The sequence below is a fragment of the Gadus chalcogrammus genome, chromosome 2 (genome assembly GCF_026213295.1).
Source record: "Gadus chalcogrammus isolate NIFS_2021 chromosome 2, NIFS_Gcha_1.0, whole genome shotgun sequence".
In the NCBI taxonomy this organism is placed as follows: domain Eukaryota; kingdom Metazoa; phylum Chordata; class Actinopteri; order Gadiformes; family Gadidae; genus Gadus; species Gadus chalcogrammus.
The window spans coordinates 3,815,057-3,831,480 of NC_079413.1; the positions used below are offsets into that span (position 1 = coordinate 3,815,057).

A 16,424-nucleotide genomic window follows, 5' to 3' on the forward strand; every position below is an offset into this window, starting at 1 on the left:
CAGTTCTTTCACTCTCCTTCCTGCATCTGGAAGGAACCAAACGAATAATCCAGAAAGAACCTTCACCCAGCAGGATCATATCTCTGACTCCTTGCGCAGCGGAGTCTGATCCAGGCCGAGCTTCACGTGCTCCTCCGGCCGCGCTGGAGGTTCCCTCAGAGCTCCGTCCTTCATCACCTCACCTTCGTCCTCCTCATCCCTGCTGATGAAGGCCAGCTCGTTCTCATAGCAGAACGAATGACCGCTGGAGGTCGAACTCTTCTGGTCATCGATGTCCTTGGCGCTGCATCGCGGCGTGGAAGGGACCTCGAAGGTCTTGTGAAAGTGTGCGTAGTCCACCTTGTAGTGGTTCCTCTCCTCAAAGACCACCGGCTCAAACCGGTACCCCCACAGGATCTCCGAGGAGAGGTAGGAGCTGCGGGCCTGGGTGGTCATGGCCGTGGCCTCCACCATCCCCTCCAGAATGATCACGATCTCAAAGTCCGACGTCACCAGGTCCTGCTTGCTGATGCCGAACAGCGGGCTCTCCTCGTCGATCTCGTGGATGATGGTGATGGGGGCGACCAGGAAGAGCCGGTCGATGCCCTTGTCGTAGCCGACGTTCATGTCGATCTGGTCCAGGGGGATGTACTCGCCCTCCTCCGTCAGACGGGGCTTGACCAGCTGGGCGCGGACGTGGGCCTCCACGATGTGGCTCTTCCTCAGGTTCCCCACCCGGAACATGAGCGACAGCTTCCCGTCCCGCATGGCGATGACGGCGTTGTGGCTGAACAGCAGCGTCTTGGCGCGCTTCTTGGGCCGCGCCATCTTGACCATGATGGCGCCGATCATGAAGGCGTCGATGATGCAGCCCACGATGGACTGCAGCACCACCATGGAGACGGCCATGGGGCACTCCTCCGTCACGTAGCGGGCGCCGTAGCCGATGGTGGTCTGCGTCTCCACGGAGAACAGGAAGGCCGCCACGAAGGTGCGGACCTGCATGGTGCACGGCGTGAAGCTGTCGTCGTCCTCCCCGGCCTCCATGTCCCCGTGCAGCAGGCCGATGGCCCAGAAGGCCAGGCCGAAGGTCAGCCAGGACGCCACAAACACCAGGCTGAACACCAGGAACATGTAGCGCCAGCGGATGTCCACGCAGGTAGTGAAGATGTCCGATAAGTAGCGCGAGGACTTCTCGTCCATGTTGGAGAAGCTGATGTTGCACTGGCCGGTCTTGTTGACGAAGCGGCCGTGTGCTTTGCGCCGCGTATGGATCTTCCCGTTCCCGAAGCTGCCCACGGCCGGCATGGCGCCCAGAGGCAGGCCTCGCTCTTCACAGGACACGACGCTGTAGTGGGGGCTCCGTCCAACACTCATGCCTTTGTCAGGACCAATGAGACGGGGAGATGAAAGTCTTTCACCAGCAGAACGTCGGTATGTTGTGTTATCGTGACGTCAGCCAGTTCTGGGGAGGACAGAGGAACAAACAATATTCAGTTCTTCTCGTGGCACAATTCTCTATTATATTGATAGTTTCGCTAGCACCTCACTTCCCAATCCAAAGATGCAACAAATGCGTCATTGGTTTTGACTTAATTGACATTCAAATGTTTTTAATGTGATAGATGTCTGGTGTTTCCAACAGCGTCCTATTGGTTCAGAGCTTCTGTGCTAACAGAATCAGATAGAATGATCGAATTACTTGTTATTTAATTTCCTCTGACTAGTTGCTGCTCCTGTTCTATCTTTAGAAACGCTCTGTCGGGATTACGTTGAGAATGCAGTCAAGCATTTGGACACATAAAAGCATGAAATAAATACAAACAATCGAATAATTCTTACAGTCCGCCGTCACGGTTTGATAATACAAGTCTTCTCTGTGAGATAAACATTAATAAGCAGCCAGCCTCGAGTCAGAAGCCCCACCACTCTGAAGCCACCTGTTTGCTGGAGTCATCACCAGACCCAACTAGAAGCTAGAGTACTATGTACAAATAAAGGAGAGTGAAAGATTAGACCGACAGAGGGAGAGGGACTGGTTGATCCCCTGAAGCCCTGCACAGTACTACAGGCATGGCATTTTGATATTATTTTGTTTATTATAATTTTTATTTGCATTCATCCAATCAATAATCATCATCTTAATTGATTGTTTAAATTCATTATAACAACATGAGCCACTAAGATTTGATTGATTGAGTTATTGATTTTGAATCCAGATTGGCCACTGAGGCTGAAGTCCATTACGATGCCCTCTGCTCTGTGCTCAGGCTAATGGCTCGCTAAGCTATTTAAACGCAAACAGTCAAATGGATGTACCGGTGTTCCCTGTTACAGAGTGAAGCTCCGTCAGCAAACAAACCCTCATTCTGTTCTTAAATTGACGTTGCTAAATCATTCTCCAGCTGCAATGGAGGTCAGTACCCACAGATTTCACGGTTTATTGTTAAAGTCATGTTTTGTTTCTACTGAAGAAAAATCAACTGGTGGTTAGACTTGAATTTGTATGAATTGGTGTGCGTGTGTCTTTGTGTGTGAATGTAAGTGTGTTATTGTGTGTCCGTGTGTGTATTTCTGTGTGTGTGTGTGTGTGTCTGTACGTGTGTGTATTTCTGTGTCTGTGTGTGTGTGTGTTTTTTTTTTGTATGCGCATGTATGTGTGTGACTGTGTGTGTTTGTATATGCGTGTGTGTGAGTTTGTGCACGTGCACTCGTGTGTGTGCGCACGTGTGTGTGTGTGTGTGTGTGTGTGTGTGTATGTGTGTGTGTGTTTATGGTGACGGTTCCTGAGAACTCCAGTTGCTAGGAAGCGAGACGTGGGGTGGACCAGGGATATTAATATCTGACATTCTGGGAGCCGGTTCTTCAGCACTCAGCGAGCAGATCACTGCGCTGCCAGGATCTGACAACAGGCTCACCGCGCTACACATCTCCCACTCTCTATTCTGACCTTATCCATGGATACATGGTTAGCTAGACAGACAGACAGACAGACAGACAGACAGACAGACAGACAGACAGACAGACAGACGGACAGACAGACAAATAGATGCTAGCTAGATGCTTAGACAGACAGACAGACAGACAGACAGACAGACAGACAGACAGACAGACAGACAGACAGACAGATAGCTAGCTAGATGCTGAGACAGATAGACAGACAGATGGCTAACTAGATGGTTCGATAGATAAATACACACAGATAGACAGCAGACAGACAGACTAATTAGTAGTGCACACATTTTAGTGTACATTTCTTATTCTTATATCATTGCACTAAGAATAACAGCAGAGGTAAAATAACAACAATGCCAGGAACATATTTTCATGGTAGAGATAATACCGATCTCCGGCAGCGTGGCTGGCGCCCCGGGCGGCGCTGAGGGGTATATTTAGAGGTGCGATCAGCCTCGCGGCCGCAGCCTGTCAGGTGATGGCAGCTCACCTCCGTTCCTGCGCCTCCCGGAAAACTGTTGCATTTTCTGAAGCGGCTTCTGCTCTCCGAGACCCCCAGGGCTCCGGGGTTCAGACCAGGCAGTCGATCAGCGGTACCCCTGCTGTGGGCCCCCCTCCCTCCATCAAGTGTCTCCCCTCCGGGCAGCGAGCGTCTCGGTGGAGGTCGTAGCGTCCGGAGTCGGGATCACACCGGAGTCCTCTCAGGAGCGTTTGTTTTGTAGAGCACATGCGCCATCTTGGTCCGACGGCTCCGCCACAGAGCTCGAGACCCCCGGCCAGGTGGGGGCTGTTCTGCAGAAATAGCCGGGCTCCAATCAGGAAGTGACGTCGATCAGTCAACCTGTCTCTGATGTGGATGCTCCCTCCCTCCCTCGCCTCAGTCTCCTCGTCAGGAAGCTCTCTGCTGTCTGATCGCTGCGCTGTGGACCTCTCTGTGTCTCTGTCTCTCTCTCACTCCAATCCCCCTCTCTCTCCCTCTCCCTCTCTCTCTCTCTCTCCCTCTCTCTCTCACTCCAATCCCCCTCTCTCTCTCTCACTCTCTCTCTTTCTCTCTCTGTCTCTGTCTCTCTCTCTCTCTCTCCCTCCGATTCCCCTCTCTCTCTATCCCCCCTCCCTCCCTCCCTCTCCCACTCTCCCAGCCTCTCCCTCCCTCTCCCCCCCCCTTCCCCCTCCCTCTCGGTGACACCGTAGCTCCTTGGCATTTGGAGCCTGTGCTGTGTGTCTTTGTAGCGGTGTGTGTGTGTGTGTGTGTGTGTGTGTGTGTGTGTGGTTGTGTGAGTGAGTGAGTGTGCGTGCGTGCGTGCGTGCGGGTTGCGGTGCCACCTGATGCTGTGAGGGGCTCGGGCCGATACGTTTACGTACAGTAAGCAGTCCTGGATCAAAACATCAGCTGCCCCCCCCCGGGACCCCAGAGAGACCCCAACAGACCCCACTGGGACCATGGACCCCCACAGCCCCCACCGGGACCCCACAGCCCCCACCACAGCGATATAACCTTTTTAATATTTATATGTTTTCATGATTGTTGATGTTATCGTCAGTCTCCCCCTGGTTGCATGTTGCGTAATGTTCTACAGACCATAATACCACTGCGTGTTCCTTTGTCTCCTGGTGTCTCACACTGCGATGTCACGACTGATGAGTCGATCTCATCTCCTGACTCCACGAGCAGCTATTCTGGGACGCGTTGGTTCATGGCTCTCTCCTCCCGTCAGAACAGAACTCACCGTGTTCAGAGCTCCTCCAGGGTCCGCTCCTCCGGGGGGAGAACCAAACGCCGCTCACACCATCTCTTTCTTCTGGTGACGCTCTCTGGGCCTGGGAGGGGCACACAGACACTCACATCCTCTAACCATCTGATCAACCGGATCTAACTAGCTGATCAACCGGAACTAACTAGCTGATCAACCGGAACTAACTAGCTGATCAACCGGATCTAACTAGCTGATAGCAATATCAGCTAGAGTATGTTCCCATAGAGTGGTGTGTGTGTGTGTGTGTGTGTGTGTGTGTGTGTGTGTGTGTGTGTGTCTGCACATGTGTGTGTCTACCTTTGTGTGTGTCTACCTGTGTGTGTCTACCTGTGTGTGTGCCCGTGTGTGTGTGTGTGTGTGTGTGTGTGCCCGTGTGTGTGTGCTCTCTAACACGCGGTGCTTCACGCCGGCCCGTGTTGCGGTGGAAGTGGGTTACAGTCGTCTGAGCGCCGCCCAGCTGGGGGCAGATGATCCGTTAGGGGGGCTGTCGCCGGGCTATTTCAGGCCCGTCGGGCGCAGGAGGCCGCGCCCCGGCCAGCCTAACTACAGACTGATCCGGGGCAGACGTGATCAGATGACCACGCACCCTGACCCCCCAGGCCCTGAACCCCCCCAGTGTCCCCCAGGCCCTGAACCCCCCAGTGTCCCCCAGGCCCTGAACCCCCCCAGTGTCCCCCAGGCCCTGAACCCCCCCAGTGTCCCCACAGCGCCTGAGGTCCGGCCTGAGTGACAGGAGGAGGCGGGGCGGTCTGAGGGGTCCGTGGAACAGAGCTGGAGCTGGTCCATCCCTTTACACCCACGTAGGGCTACGCTAACACAGAGCTACGCTGACACAGAGCTACGCTAACACAGAGCTACGCTAACATAGAGCTACGTAAACATAGCGCTAAGCTTACAAGGAGCTACGTTAACATAGCGCGACGTAAACATAGCGCTAAGCTTGCATGGAGCTACGTTAACATAGCGCTACGTAAACATAGCGCTATGTTAACATAGAGCTACGTAAACATAGCGCTAAGCTTACATGGAGCTACGTTAACATAGAGCTAAGCTTACATGGAGCTACGCTAACATAGAGCTACGTAAACATAGAGCTACGTAAACATAGTGCTACGTAAACATGGCGCTATGTTAACGTAAAGCTACGTAAACATAGCGCTAAGCTTACATGGAGCTACGTTAACATAGCGCAACGTAAACATAGTGCTATGTTAACATAGAGCTACGTAAACATAGCGCTAAGCTTACATGGAGCTACGTTAACATAGCGCTAAGCTTACATGGAGCTACGTAAACATAGCGCTAAGCTTACATGGAGCTACGCAAACATAGCGCTAAGCCTACATGGAGCTACGTAAACATAGCGCTAAGCCTACATGGAGCTACGTTAACATAGAGCTGCAGACCAGAGCAGAGAGCAGCTGGAGGGAGCTGTGTGGTTATCCTTTCTTCCAGTCCCAAGACGCAGTAATTGCTCTCTGCTGGGCTAAATGGGCCAGCAGGTGCACCTCTTGTGGAGAGCTCCACACAAGGCTCTGATTGGTCGGGAGGTCGGGCTGAGGGGGCGGGGCGGGAGGGCTGCTCGTTAGTGGCTGTCAGTGATGTCATACCCGCTGGGGCGACACAGATGTGGAGGATGAGTGTCTGTGGGCGAGCGGGGAGAGATCTCTCTCTCTCTCTCTCTAATGAAACCATCGACTCACCGAGCCGATGGTTTCCTCATCAAAGATAACCGCAGTATAATAATGCTGAGATTGTAATATATTAGATTATATTTTAAAAGCCTTGAAGATTTTAATAATATGAAAAGCAAATAATTTATTCCATAAAAAGTACTGAACATAATTAAGAACTGAATAATTAATTCCATCCATTCAATTAATGCTGTTGGTTTCCTTGGGTCAAAGGTCGCAGGGGCTCCCGTCTCCCGAGACCCGTCTGCATTATTAAACCCCAGCGGTCACATGATACGGCGTTTTACGGGTATGTTCCATTTTCCACGTTGACCTTCGTCCCCCCCCCCCTGCCCCCTCCGCCAGCCGCCAGCCCGCTTGTTTACCAGATCAGACGGGGCACCTCCCCCCCCCCCCCCCCCCCTGCCCCCTCCGCCAGCCGCCAGCCCGCTTGTTTACCAGATCAGACGGAGCATCCCCCCCCCCCCCCATCCATCACCCGACCGCGGGAGGAATGCTCCGGAGCACAGCTGCAGAGCAGGTTGGGTCTCACCCTCACAGCCTCGTCCTCAGCGCCTCCGATCACTGAACCTCAGCGTTAGACCGCACCCAGAGGCTTTGTGTTGACCGTATCTCCGGGAGGGAGATACGGTCAACACGCAGCGTCTGTGTGTTGACCGTGTCTCCTCGAGGGAGGCGAGGTCCTCTCGGCCCAGACCCAACGCGGAAAACAGGAAGGGCGGCCTTTAACGAGGTGCCACCTTCCTGTGTGCGAACTCGATCCCCTCAGCTAAGACAGAAGGCCTTGGATTCCCTCTGTGAGGCCGAGCAGAGTTACGCCGCTCCAGCACATAGCTTGGACCGGCTCCGAGGAATTCACACATTGCACCGGTCACACACTGTGTCCTGCCGCTCAAGGTCACTCTGGGCCCAATCCTTTGGGTGGCTAGGGCCTCCAAGCTCGCATTCAGCAGGCTAGCCTCCAAGCTTGGCTAGCCTACTGAATGCAAGTTTAGAGGCTAGCCAGGCTAGCCTCCAAGCTTGCATTCAGCAGCCTAGCCAAGCTAAGAGGCTAGCCGGCTGAATGCAAGCTAAGAGGCTAGCCGGCTGAATGCAAGCTTGGAGGCTAGCCTGCCAGGCTAGCCTCCAAGCTCGGATTCAGCAGGCTAGCCTCTAAGCTTGCATTTAGCCGGCTAGCCTCTAAGCTTGCATTCAGCCGGCTAGCCTCTTAGCTTGGCTAGCCTACTGAATGCAAGTTTAGAGGCTAGCCTGCTGAGGCTAGACTGCCAGGCTAGCCTCCAAGCTCGGATTCAGCAGGCTAGCCTCTAAGCTTGCATTTAGCCGGCTAGCCTCTAAGCTTGCATTCAGCCGGCTAGCCTCCAAGCTTGGCTAGCCTACTGAATGCAAGCTTGGAGGCTAGCCTGCTGAGGCTAGACTGCCAGGCTAGCCTCCAAGCTCGGATTCAGCAGGCTAGCCTCTAAGCTGGTGTACAATGATATAAAATCAAATTTTATGTTTCTCATTAAGGACATTACTTGCATTTCCTCTAATGAGTAAATGGCTTTGGCAGAAATTGGGGATGTGTTTATTGTGGGAGGTCTCCATCTTATTCTGAATGCGTCTGTCCTGCAGGAGCCCCTCATCTACCACAGGCTTCAAACGATGTGTGTACATGTACAGTATGTGTGTGTATGACCTAGGGTCACACACACACACATACTGCCACGGCACATCTACTTAGTGCTTACACACCACATTTACACCTACAGGCAGGTCAGGGCCTCACATTCAGCCGGCCCACGGTGCGTGCGTGGTGAACCCACAGGATGAAGTACAGTCCCCAAGCAGAACAGAATCCGTCTGCACTGCTTACAGGTTCACTACGTGGCGCTGGCTAGCGCCAGTCCCTGTGCTAACATGTGTAGTGTGGGACCTACCTGTCAGCGGGCCGGGGCCCATCTGTCATGGGGCCGGGCCTACCTGTCGTGGGGCGGGGCCTATCTGTCAGCGGGGCGGGGCCTACCGTGAGAGGGGCGGGGTCTATCCAGAGGGCTGGAGATTTTAGCTGATATGTAAAACATCAAGAAATATTCAGAAGAGTCGAACAGTTTAAACATTTAATTTCTCTCTTAAGTAAAATATTCTGCCAGACATCTTTGGTCATAAAATGAAGAACTTAACAAAGGAAACGATTCGTTCCGCTCGGTTGAAGAGACGGAATGGAGCGTTAGGACGGCTTGTTGTTTATCATGCGTCAGAGGCGCCATCTAGTGGCACACACACACACACACACACACACACACACACACACACACACACACACACACACACACACACACACACACACACACACACACACACACACACACACACACACACACACACACACACACACACACACACACACACACACACGTATCTATTTGCAAATATCAGTGACAAGAATTGCAGTAGTAAAATCCAATGAAAACATTCCATCCTATTTCATTCTTCCTAGAGGAGAAGCCTTCTGTCCCACTGGTCCAGGAGCCACGATGGATGGATGAATCGATGGATGGATGGATGGATGAGCCTCACAATGACTCAAACAGCTTCCTCTTGTCCTGGACGGAGAGGCCCTCCTTCAGGCTCTGGGACCCCCCACGGAGAACAGGTTAGATAGCCCACTGGTTAATGACACTCGATTCAATGTAACGGTAACATTAATGACTTCAGAAAAGCGTGAATAGGTTTATAAACTCAGGCTAAACCTCCCTCTGCCGGAGGATGAGTGGTGGACTGTACCTTTGATCTTTCTCTGATGTGTTGAGTGAACGATTTTTTCCTCCTACAAGCAGAATCACTCTTGGCCACGATGATGTCATCTGGAATAAATAACAAGGGTGAGTCTCTCTCTCTCTCACTCTCACTCTCACTCTCTCTCTCTCTCTCTCTCTCTCTCTCTCCCACCCTCCCTCTCACCGGCTGCGTGTCCTTGCACCGTGGGCTTTTTGTCTGAGCGGGACCAGAAGCTGGACCTCTGGCTGGTAGCTTGGGGCTTGTTCTGGACGTGGGCTTTGTCCTGCAACACACACACACACACACACACACACACACACACACACACACACACACACACACACACACACACACACACACACACACACACACACACACACACACACACACACACACTTGTATATCCTGTCTGAAGTCGAGTCTTAGGACTGAGGCAGTGATGGGGGTGGATGATGCTGAGGTCTCTCCATCTCCATAGCTCTATGTGTTGTCTATCCCCATAGCTCTACGTGGTGTATCTCTATCCCCATAGCTCTATGTGTTGTCTCTATCCCCATAGCTCTACGTGGTGTATCTCTATCCCCATAGCTCTACGTGGTGTATCTCTATCTCCATAGCTCTACGTGGTGTATCTCTATCCCCATAGCTCTACGTGGTGTATCTCTATCTCCATAGCTCTACGTGGTGTATCTCTATCCCCATAGCTCTACGTGGTGTATCTCTATCTCCATAGCTCTACGTGGTGTATCTCTATCCCCATAGCTCTACGTGGTGTCTCTCTATCCCCATAGCTCTACGTGGTGTCTCTCTATCTCCATAGCTCTACGTGGTGTATCTCTATCCCCATAGCTCTACGTGGTGTATCTCTATCTCCATAGCTCTACGTGGTGTATCTCTATCTCCATAGCTCTACGTGGTGTATCTCTATCCCCATAGCTCTACGTGGTGTATCTCTATCTCCATAGCTCTACGTGGTGTATCTCTATCTCCATAGCTCTACGTGGTGTATCTCTATCTCCATAGCTCTACGTGGTGTATCTCTATCTCCATAGCTCTACGTGGTGTATCTCTATCTCCATAGCTCTACGTGGTGTATCTCTATCTCCATAGCTCTACGTGGTGTATCTCTATAGCTCTACGTGGTGTATCTCTATCTCCATAGCTCTACGTGGTGTCTCTATCCCCATAGCTCTATGTGGTGTCTCTCTATCCCCATAGCTCTACGTGGTGTATCTCTATCCCCATAGCTCTACGTGGTGTCTCTCTATCTCCATAGCTCTACGTGGTGTCTCTCTATCCCCATAGCTCTACGTGGTGTATCTCTATCTCCATAGCTCTACGTGGTGTATCTCTATCCCCATAGCTCTACGTGGTGTATCTCTATCTCCATAGCTCTACGTGGTGTATCTCTATCTCCATAGCTCTACGTGGTGTATCTCTATCCCCATAGCTCTACGTGGTGTATCTCTATCTCCATAGCTCTACGTGGTGTATCTCTATCTCCATAGCTCTACGTGGTGTATCTCTATCTCCATAGCTCTACGTGGTGTATCTCTATCTCCATAGCTCTACGTGTACCGTTAGTGCTGTCTTCAGCTCCTCTCTCAGCCTCTGAGCCTCTTGTCTGAGTCGCTGTAGCTCCGCCTCCTGGAGCTGGAGGGATGGCAGTAGTATGACATCATCACACACATCGAGTACACACTTCCTCAGAGCAGGTTTAACGATTTGGGCCCTTAGGTACCTCCTGGTTCCCCGGCCCCCGGCTCTCCTCCTGGTTCCCCGGCCCCTGGCCCTCCTCCTGGTTCCCCGGCCCCCGGCTCTCCTTCTGGTCCCCCGGCCCCTGGCCCTCCTCCTGGTTCCTTGGCCCCTGGCTCTCCTCCTGGTTCCCCGGCCCCCGGCTCTCCTCCTGGTCCCCCGGCCCCTGGCTCTCCTCCTGGTTCCCCGGCCCCTGGCTCTCCTCCTGGTTCCCCGGCCCCTGGCTCTCCCTCCGGGCCCCGGCCCGCCTCTCCCTCTGGAGCTCCTGGACCATCTCGGCGTTCTCCACGCATCGGTGGGCGTGCTGCAGCGACAGGACCTCCAGCTCCTCGCGCAGAGCCTGGAGCTCCTTCCTGCGGAGCGCGACACCAAGCCCAACGCACGCACACACCACAGGACACACCACACCACCACACCACACACCACGCCACCACACCACACATTCAATGGAGTATTTTGTCAGTCATTTGTTCATGGTTAGCTAATGACACATGACTGTTAGTGATGTGTACTGTATTTTGTGTGGTGAAGGAGCGGCTCCTCACTGGTGTTCTGCGTGCAGCCGGGCGAGGTCCCCGCTCTCCAGCAGCTGCTGGGACTGCCGGCTCCTCCTCAGCTCCTCCTGGTGCGTCCTCTTCATCGCCACGATCGCTGATCACCAAACAGGTCAGGGTCTTTGACGGCCTGCCATCCTCCAGGCTACTACAGATGCTACACCAGATGCTAGGTCCGATGCTACGTCCGATGCTACGATCGATGCTAGGTCAGATGCTACGTCCGATGATAGGTCCGATGCTACGTCCGATGATAGGTCCGATGCTACGTCCGATGCTAGGTCAGATGCTAGGTCAGATGCTAGGTCCGATGCTAGGTCAGATGCTAGGTCCGATGCTAGGTCAGATGCTACACCACATGCTACTACTTCAGATGCTATGTCTTATGCTCCGTCAGACGCTACTATTTCAAATGCTACGTCTGATGCTACGTCCGATGCCAAGTCAGACGCTAGGTCAGACACTAGGCCAGACAGTTTAGTGGCTTGGTCAGACGCTACCTCCTATGCTAGGTTGGATGCTAGGTCGGATGCTAGGTCCGATGCTAGGTCAGACGCTACCTCCTATGCTAGGTTGGATGCTAGGTCAGACGCTACCTCCTATGCTAGGTTGGATGCTAGGTCGGATGCTCCTTTGTTTACCTGCCATGGTGGCGGCCGTCTCCTCCTCCAGCAGCTCCTCCTTCTCCTTGAGGAGCTCCGCCACCTCCCTGGTGTGCTGCTGCCTCAGGTCCTCCACCAGTCGCCGGTACATCTCCTCCATGGCGCTGATACCCTGGTCACAAGAGGCCTTCGGGGAGCAAACACCACAGGGTCCAATGACCGTGTTCGACGGCTGTACAGCTAATCTATTGATGATACTATCTAAAGCGTACTGGTTCGTGGATTAAATGGATGAATGCCTCATGATTTATTTACCTTCAGTTTTTCAAAGTCTGCCTGGTACGCCTTCCTCATGGTCGAGGTGTCGTCGCTGTTGCCCGTCTGGCCTCCCAGCTCCGCTCCTGCGGTCTGGCCCTCCGTCTCCAGCTCCGCCTGCTGCCCCTCTGGCCTGGAGGAAGGTTCCTCTGGTCCGACGGTCTCCACGCCTGCGTTGGGTTTGCTCGTGTCCAATGGTGAGGTGCTGGAGTCAGAAACGGAGGCGGATTTGGAAAAGTAGACCACCAAGTGCTTCATCTCTTCTTCGTGGATGCGCTGCAGCTCCCTGATCTTTTCTTGGAACTGCTTCTCCAGTTTGATGATCCTTTCCTTGTGGTCGTTCTCGATGGTCTGGATGTTCTCCAGAAGCTGGTGGTTGCCGGCCTCTGCGACCGTTCTCTTCTGTTCGAGTTCCTCCAGCTGTGTTCTGAGGACAGTCTTCTCCTGTCGGAGCTGCTCCAGGTCCCGGCTGCATTGTTTCTGCTCCTCAAGAAGAACCGCTTCCTGCTCTTGGCTCAGTGCTCGCCGTCGGTCGTGCTCCTCCTTGCGTTGCAGCGTTTCTAGATTGAAATCCAAGTAGAGTCGCTCATAAAGGTAGATCAAGATGACCTGTTCCCGTACCCATTTAGAGTCTGCAGTGGAAGGAGTGTCCACGTTTTGGTCGACACTGCTCTCACTGCCTGCTTCGATATCGCAGAGCTCTTTGCAGAGTTCCCGTAAGGTTTGAGCCCTTCTTTGGAGCTGGGATACGAGTATAGCTTCCACTTGTTGTTCTTTGTCCTTGTTGATGGACTCGCTAGCCTCTTCTCTGCCTCCGTCTTCTGGATCTCCCGGCTCCTCATGAGCAGCAAACTCTGGCGGCCAAACATCTGCCAAGCTCGTTTTAGTTAATAAGGTTGGATCAGGACACTGTTCCTGGGCCTGCCTGCAAGTTCCATAATTCCCCTGCAATTTAAAAGCTGTGTATATAACCTCTGCCTCAGCACACACTCTGCCAATGGCACAGTTCAGAGACTCGCTGCTGTTGCGTTCCTTCTTTAAATCTATTCTCTGAGATGTCAAGCGTTTTAACCTTTGCACAACATCTCCAACGTGGGTACTTGGCTCCAGTTGTAAGAGGGCCATGCCTTCTCTCTTCTGTAGGGCAAGAATCATCTTTTCTACCAGTAGTGCCTCGTTCACCCACAGTCTGCCAGCGCTCCCTTCCAGGACGTCCGAAGCAGTGTCACTGAGGATGACCATCTCATCCCCCGTGGATATCTCATTCCTGTTGATCCTACTCTCCTCTCTGATGGAGTAGTACGACTCCTGCTGTTGTTCTTCTGCGTTCTGCTCCCCCTGCTGGAGGCAGGCCACCACGGTGGCGAGTTGTTTCTCCAGCTCTGTGGCGTCGATTCTGTTGTGGCCGTCTTTGAGATTGTGATGCAGAGCGAACAGTGTCTGCCTCGCTGCCTCCACCGCCGCCAGCGCAGCCCTGAAGGTGTGGACCAGTAGCCTGGAGCGGCGCTCCGTCTGCTGGGCGAAGCGCTGGTTCTGCTTGGCCTGTTTGTGGAGCAGTAGGCTCAGGTGCTGCGCGGTGGCTTTGCTCTGAGTGAGCTGAGAGCAGAGGTGAGGGTCCTGGCACGTCACGTGACTCTGGTGGTCCTCCAGTCTTTGGGTAATGTTCCTGAGCTTCTCCTCCGTGACATAGAGCTTGGTCTCAAGGACCTGGATCACAGCCATGAACCTGTCCTGGTCCTCTTCGTTTGTGACAAAGTACTGGAACGAGGGGTCGATCGAACGAGACCGGTTTCTGGCGTGTTCTTCATCGGGTGGATCGATGTTCTGCTGGTTGACCTCTATGCCGGTTAGACCGGTGGACGTCAGGCTGTTGGACCGAACCTTAGGAAGGCCGTTGCTCATATCGAGAGGGGCTTCATCCTTCTGCCTTTGGTCATACTTCACCGATATCACAGACTGGTCCTGCTCAGGAGAAGCACATGAGCTTACCTTCAGCACCTCGCTGAGTTTAACTTCGGTCTCTTCCAGACTGTTCCCCAGAACCTCCATCTTCAATAAGACCTCACTGAGCTCCTGCTCCTTGCGGTCCAGAAGCCTCTCGTAACCTTCTCGTATGTCCTGCAGCTCTCCCTCCCGCTCCTCCACCTTCCCTCGGGCCAGCTGCAGGTCCTCGCTCACCCGCTCAAAGGAGTGCTCTAGGTTGTAGTAGTCTGTCTCCTCTGTCTTCAGGCGCTTCTGCAACCTGTCCACCTCTGCGTCCACCTCCCCCAGCTGGTTCTCCAGCTCTTGGCAGTGGCATCTGAGCTGCTCTCTTTCGTCCTGTAGTGTCTGTACGGCAGCCACCGTGCACGCCAGCTCCTCCTGGAGCTGCTGTTGAGCCTCTTGGATGTCCCTGGTCCAGGAGGGGCCTTTACTCAGACTCTGCACCTGCTGCTCTGCTCTGGCCAGTTTCTCCTGGAGGTCCAGGGAGAGGCGCTCTGCCTGGTCCAGGCCTGAGGCCAGCCTCCTGCGCTCCCGGTCCTGACTCTCCTGCAGGAGCACCAGGTGCTTCTGCAGGCGGAGCTCCTTCTGGGCCTGTGCCTCCTCGTTGGAGCGCAGGCGAAGCGTCGCCTCGCGGAGCCGCTCCCTCAGTCGGTCGGCCTCCGCCTGGACGGCCTGGTGGCCCTGCGCCTCCTGCTGCGCCTCCTGCTGCGCCTCCTGCTGCGCCTCCTGCTGCGCCTCCTGCTGCGCCTCCTGCTGCAGCTTCAGCAGGGACCTCTCCGCCTCCCTCCTCTGGTCTTCACTCTGCTGCAGCTGGGACTGCAGAGATGTGATCTGACGCTCCCACTCTTCTCTGCGGTCTTGAGGGTGCTGCTGTTCCTGAGGGTGCTGTCGGTCCTGAGGGTGCTGTCGGTCCTGAGAGGGCCGGCGGTCCTTCCCCAGCTGGACGCACGCGGGAGCGGCGGCGGCGCCGGTGAGCTGCAGCTGGGACTGCTGCGCCCACAGCTCCACCCTCCTGCGGAGCTCCGCCTCTTTGCCCTCCTCTTGGCTCGGCCTGTGATCCGCCAGCTCGTGGCCGAGGTCGTGGTTAATCCTCTGCAGCCGGTGGAAAGCAGTCGCTTGCGACGGTGAACTTGAAGCTCCGTTCTAAAAGGAGACATTTTGCAACTCATGATGGGAAATATTTCTGAACAATTTTGTAATTCACTTTTTTACTAAATTTAAAGGTATGCATGTAGCCTGTTAGGGCAGGTGTAGTCACACATCAGCCTTAAGGTTAATATAATTATTATTATATGTATTATAAAGTAATCTGAAGTCTGATGACGTTCCTCTGTGTGATGCGTCGTACCTGAACCTCCCCTGCTAGGAGGTACTGCCTCTCTCGCTCCAGCTGATCCTGCAGGTTCTTGTTCAGCTGCTGCAGACGGGTCAGCTCCCGCTGGGTTTGGTCCAGCTGTGAGCCGGCCAGGGAGCGTCCACGGTGAATCAGTTAATCAGTACAGAGGAGCAAAAAGGACTGAAACAGTAAAAACAGATCGTTGGCCGACAGACTCATAGACCACACCTCTTCCAGAAGCTGTCCAGTTTTCGTCTCAGTCGTCGGTTTCTCCTTCTCTTGTGGGGTGCCACGGGCGTAGCTGACGGGGGCCGAGGGCTCCACCTGCGGCCCTCCCTGCCCCGCCTCCCCCCCCTCGGCCTCTCCCCCCTCGGCCTCCCCCCCCTCAGCCTCTGCTGGCAGAGGCTCCGGCGGTCCTGCGGATCCGTCCCATTCTGACCCCGGAGGCCTCCCCACACCACCGCAGAGGTCCGCTGCCCCTGAGGGGTAGATGATACAGAGAGGAGCCACAGAGGATGATGAACTGGAGAAGGACTCCTGAATCACAGATCAGAACACAACACCCTGATAGGTACCATTCCTCCTGACGGCGCGTTCACCCTCTCACCTGGATCAGAGGGTGTGGCGACGGGCGGCCGCCGGTGACACACGGCCGGCTCTTCCTGCGGCTCCTCCTCCTCCTCTGGCTCCTCCTCCTCATCTGGCTCCTCCTCCTCCTCTGGCTCCTCCTCCTCCTCCTC

The 16,424-nt window shown here is 54.2% G+C and overlaps 2 protein-coding genes across 3 annotated transcripts in view; both read right to left on the minus strand.

The window, feature by feature from the left end:
* The window catches only part of LOC130369942 (ATP-sensitive inward rectifier potassium channel 12-like), a 6,024-nt gene extending 2,141 nt beyond the window's left edge, over nt 1-3,883 (minus strand). For both annotated transcript variants that reach the window (XR_008892924.1, XM_056575561.1), the window contains exons 1-2: nt 3,425-3,883; nt 1-1,444 (exon numbers count right to left, since the gene is read on the minus strand). The exon at nt 1-1,444 is cut by the window's left edge. Coding sequence is in view for 1 of the 2 variants with exons in the window: in XM_056575561.1 (XP_056431536.1) it covers nt 76-1,356 (1,281 nt within the window). In the remaining variant the exon portion in view is untranslated. The remainder of the gene's footprint in view (nt 1,445-3,424) is intronic.
* Nucleotides 3,884-8,934: 5,051 nt separating this feature from the next.
* LOC130403972 (trichohyalin-like) lies at nt 8,935-16,035 on the minus strand (the record flags this gene model as incomplete). Its single annotated transcript, XM_056608536.1, has 8 exons — nt 8,935-8,991; nt 10,718-10,792; nt 10,881-11,247; nt 11,440-11,545; nt 12,090-12,237; nt 12,366-15,491; nt 15,697-15,801; nt 15,913-16,035. Coding segments are annotated over 8 exons (4,107 nt in total), but the record flags the coding sequence as incomplete, so codon positions are not given.
* Nucleotides 16,036-16,424: the final 389 nt, after the last annotated feature.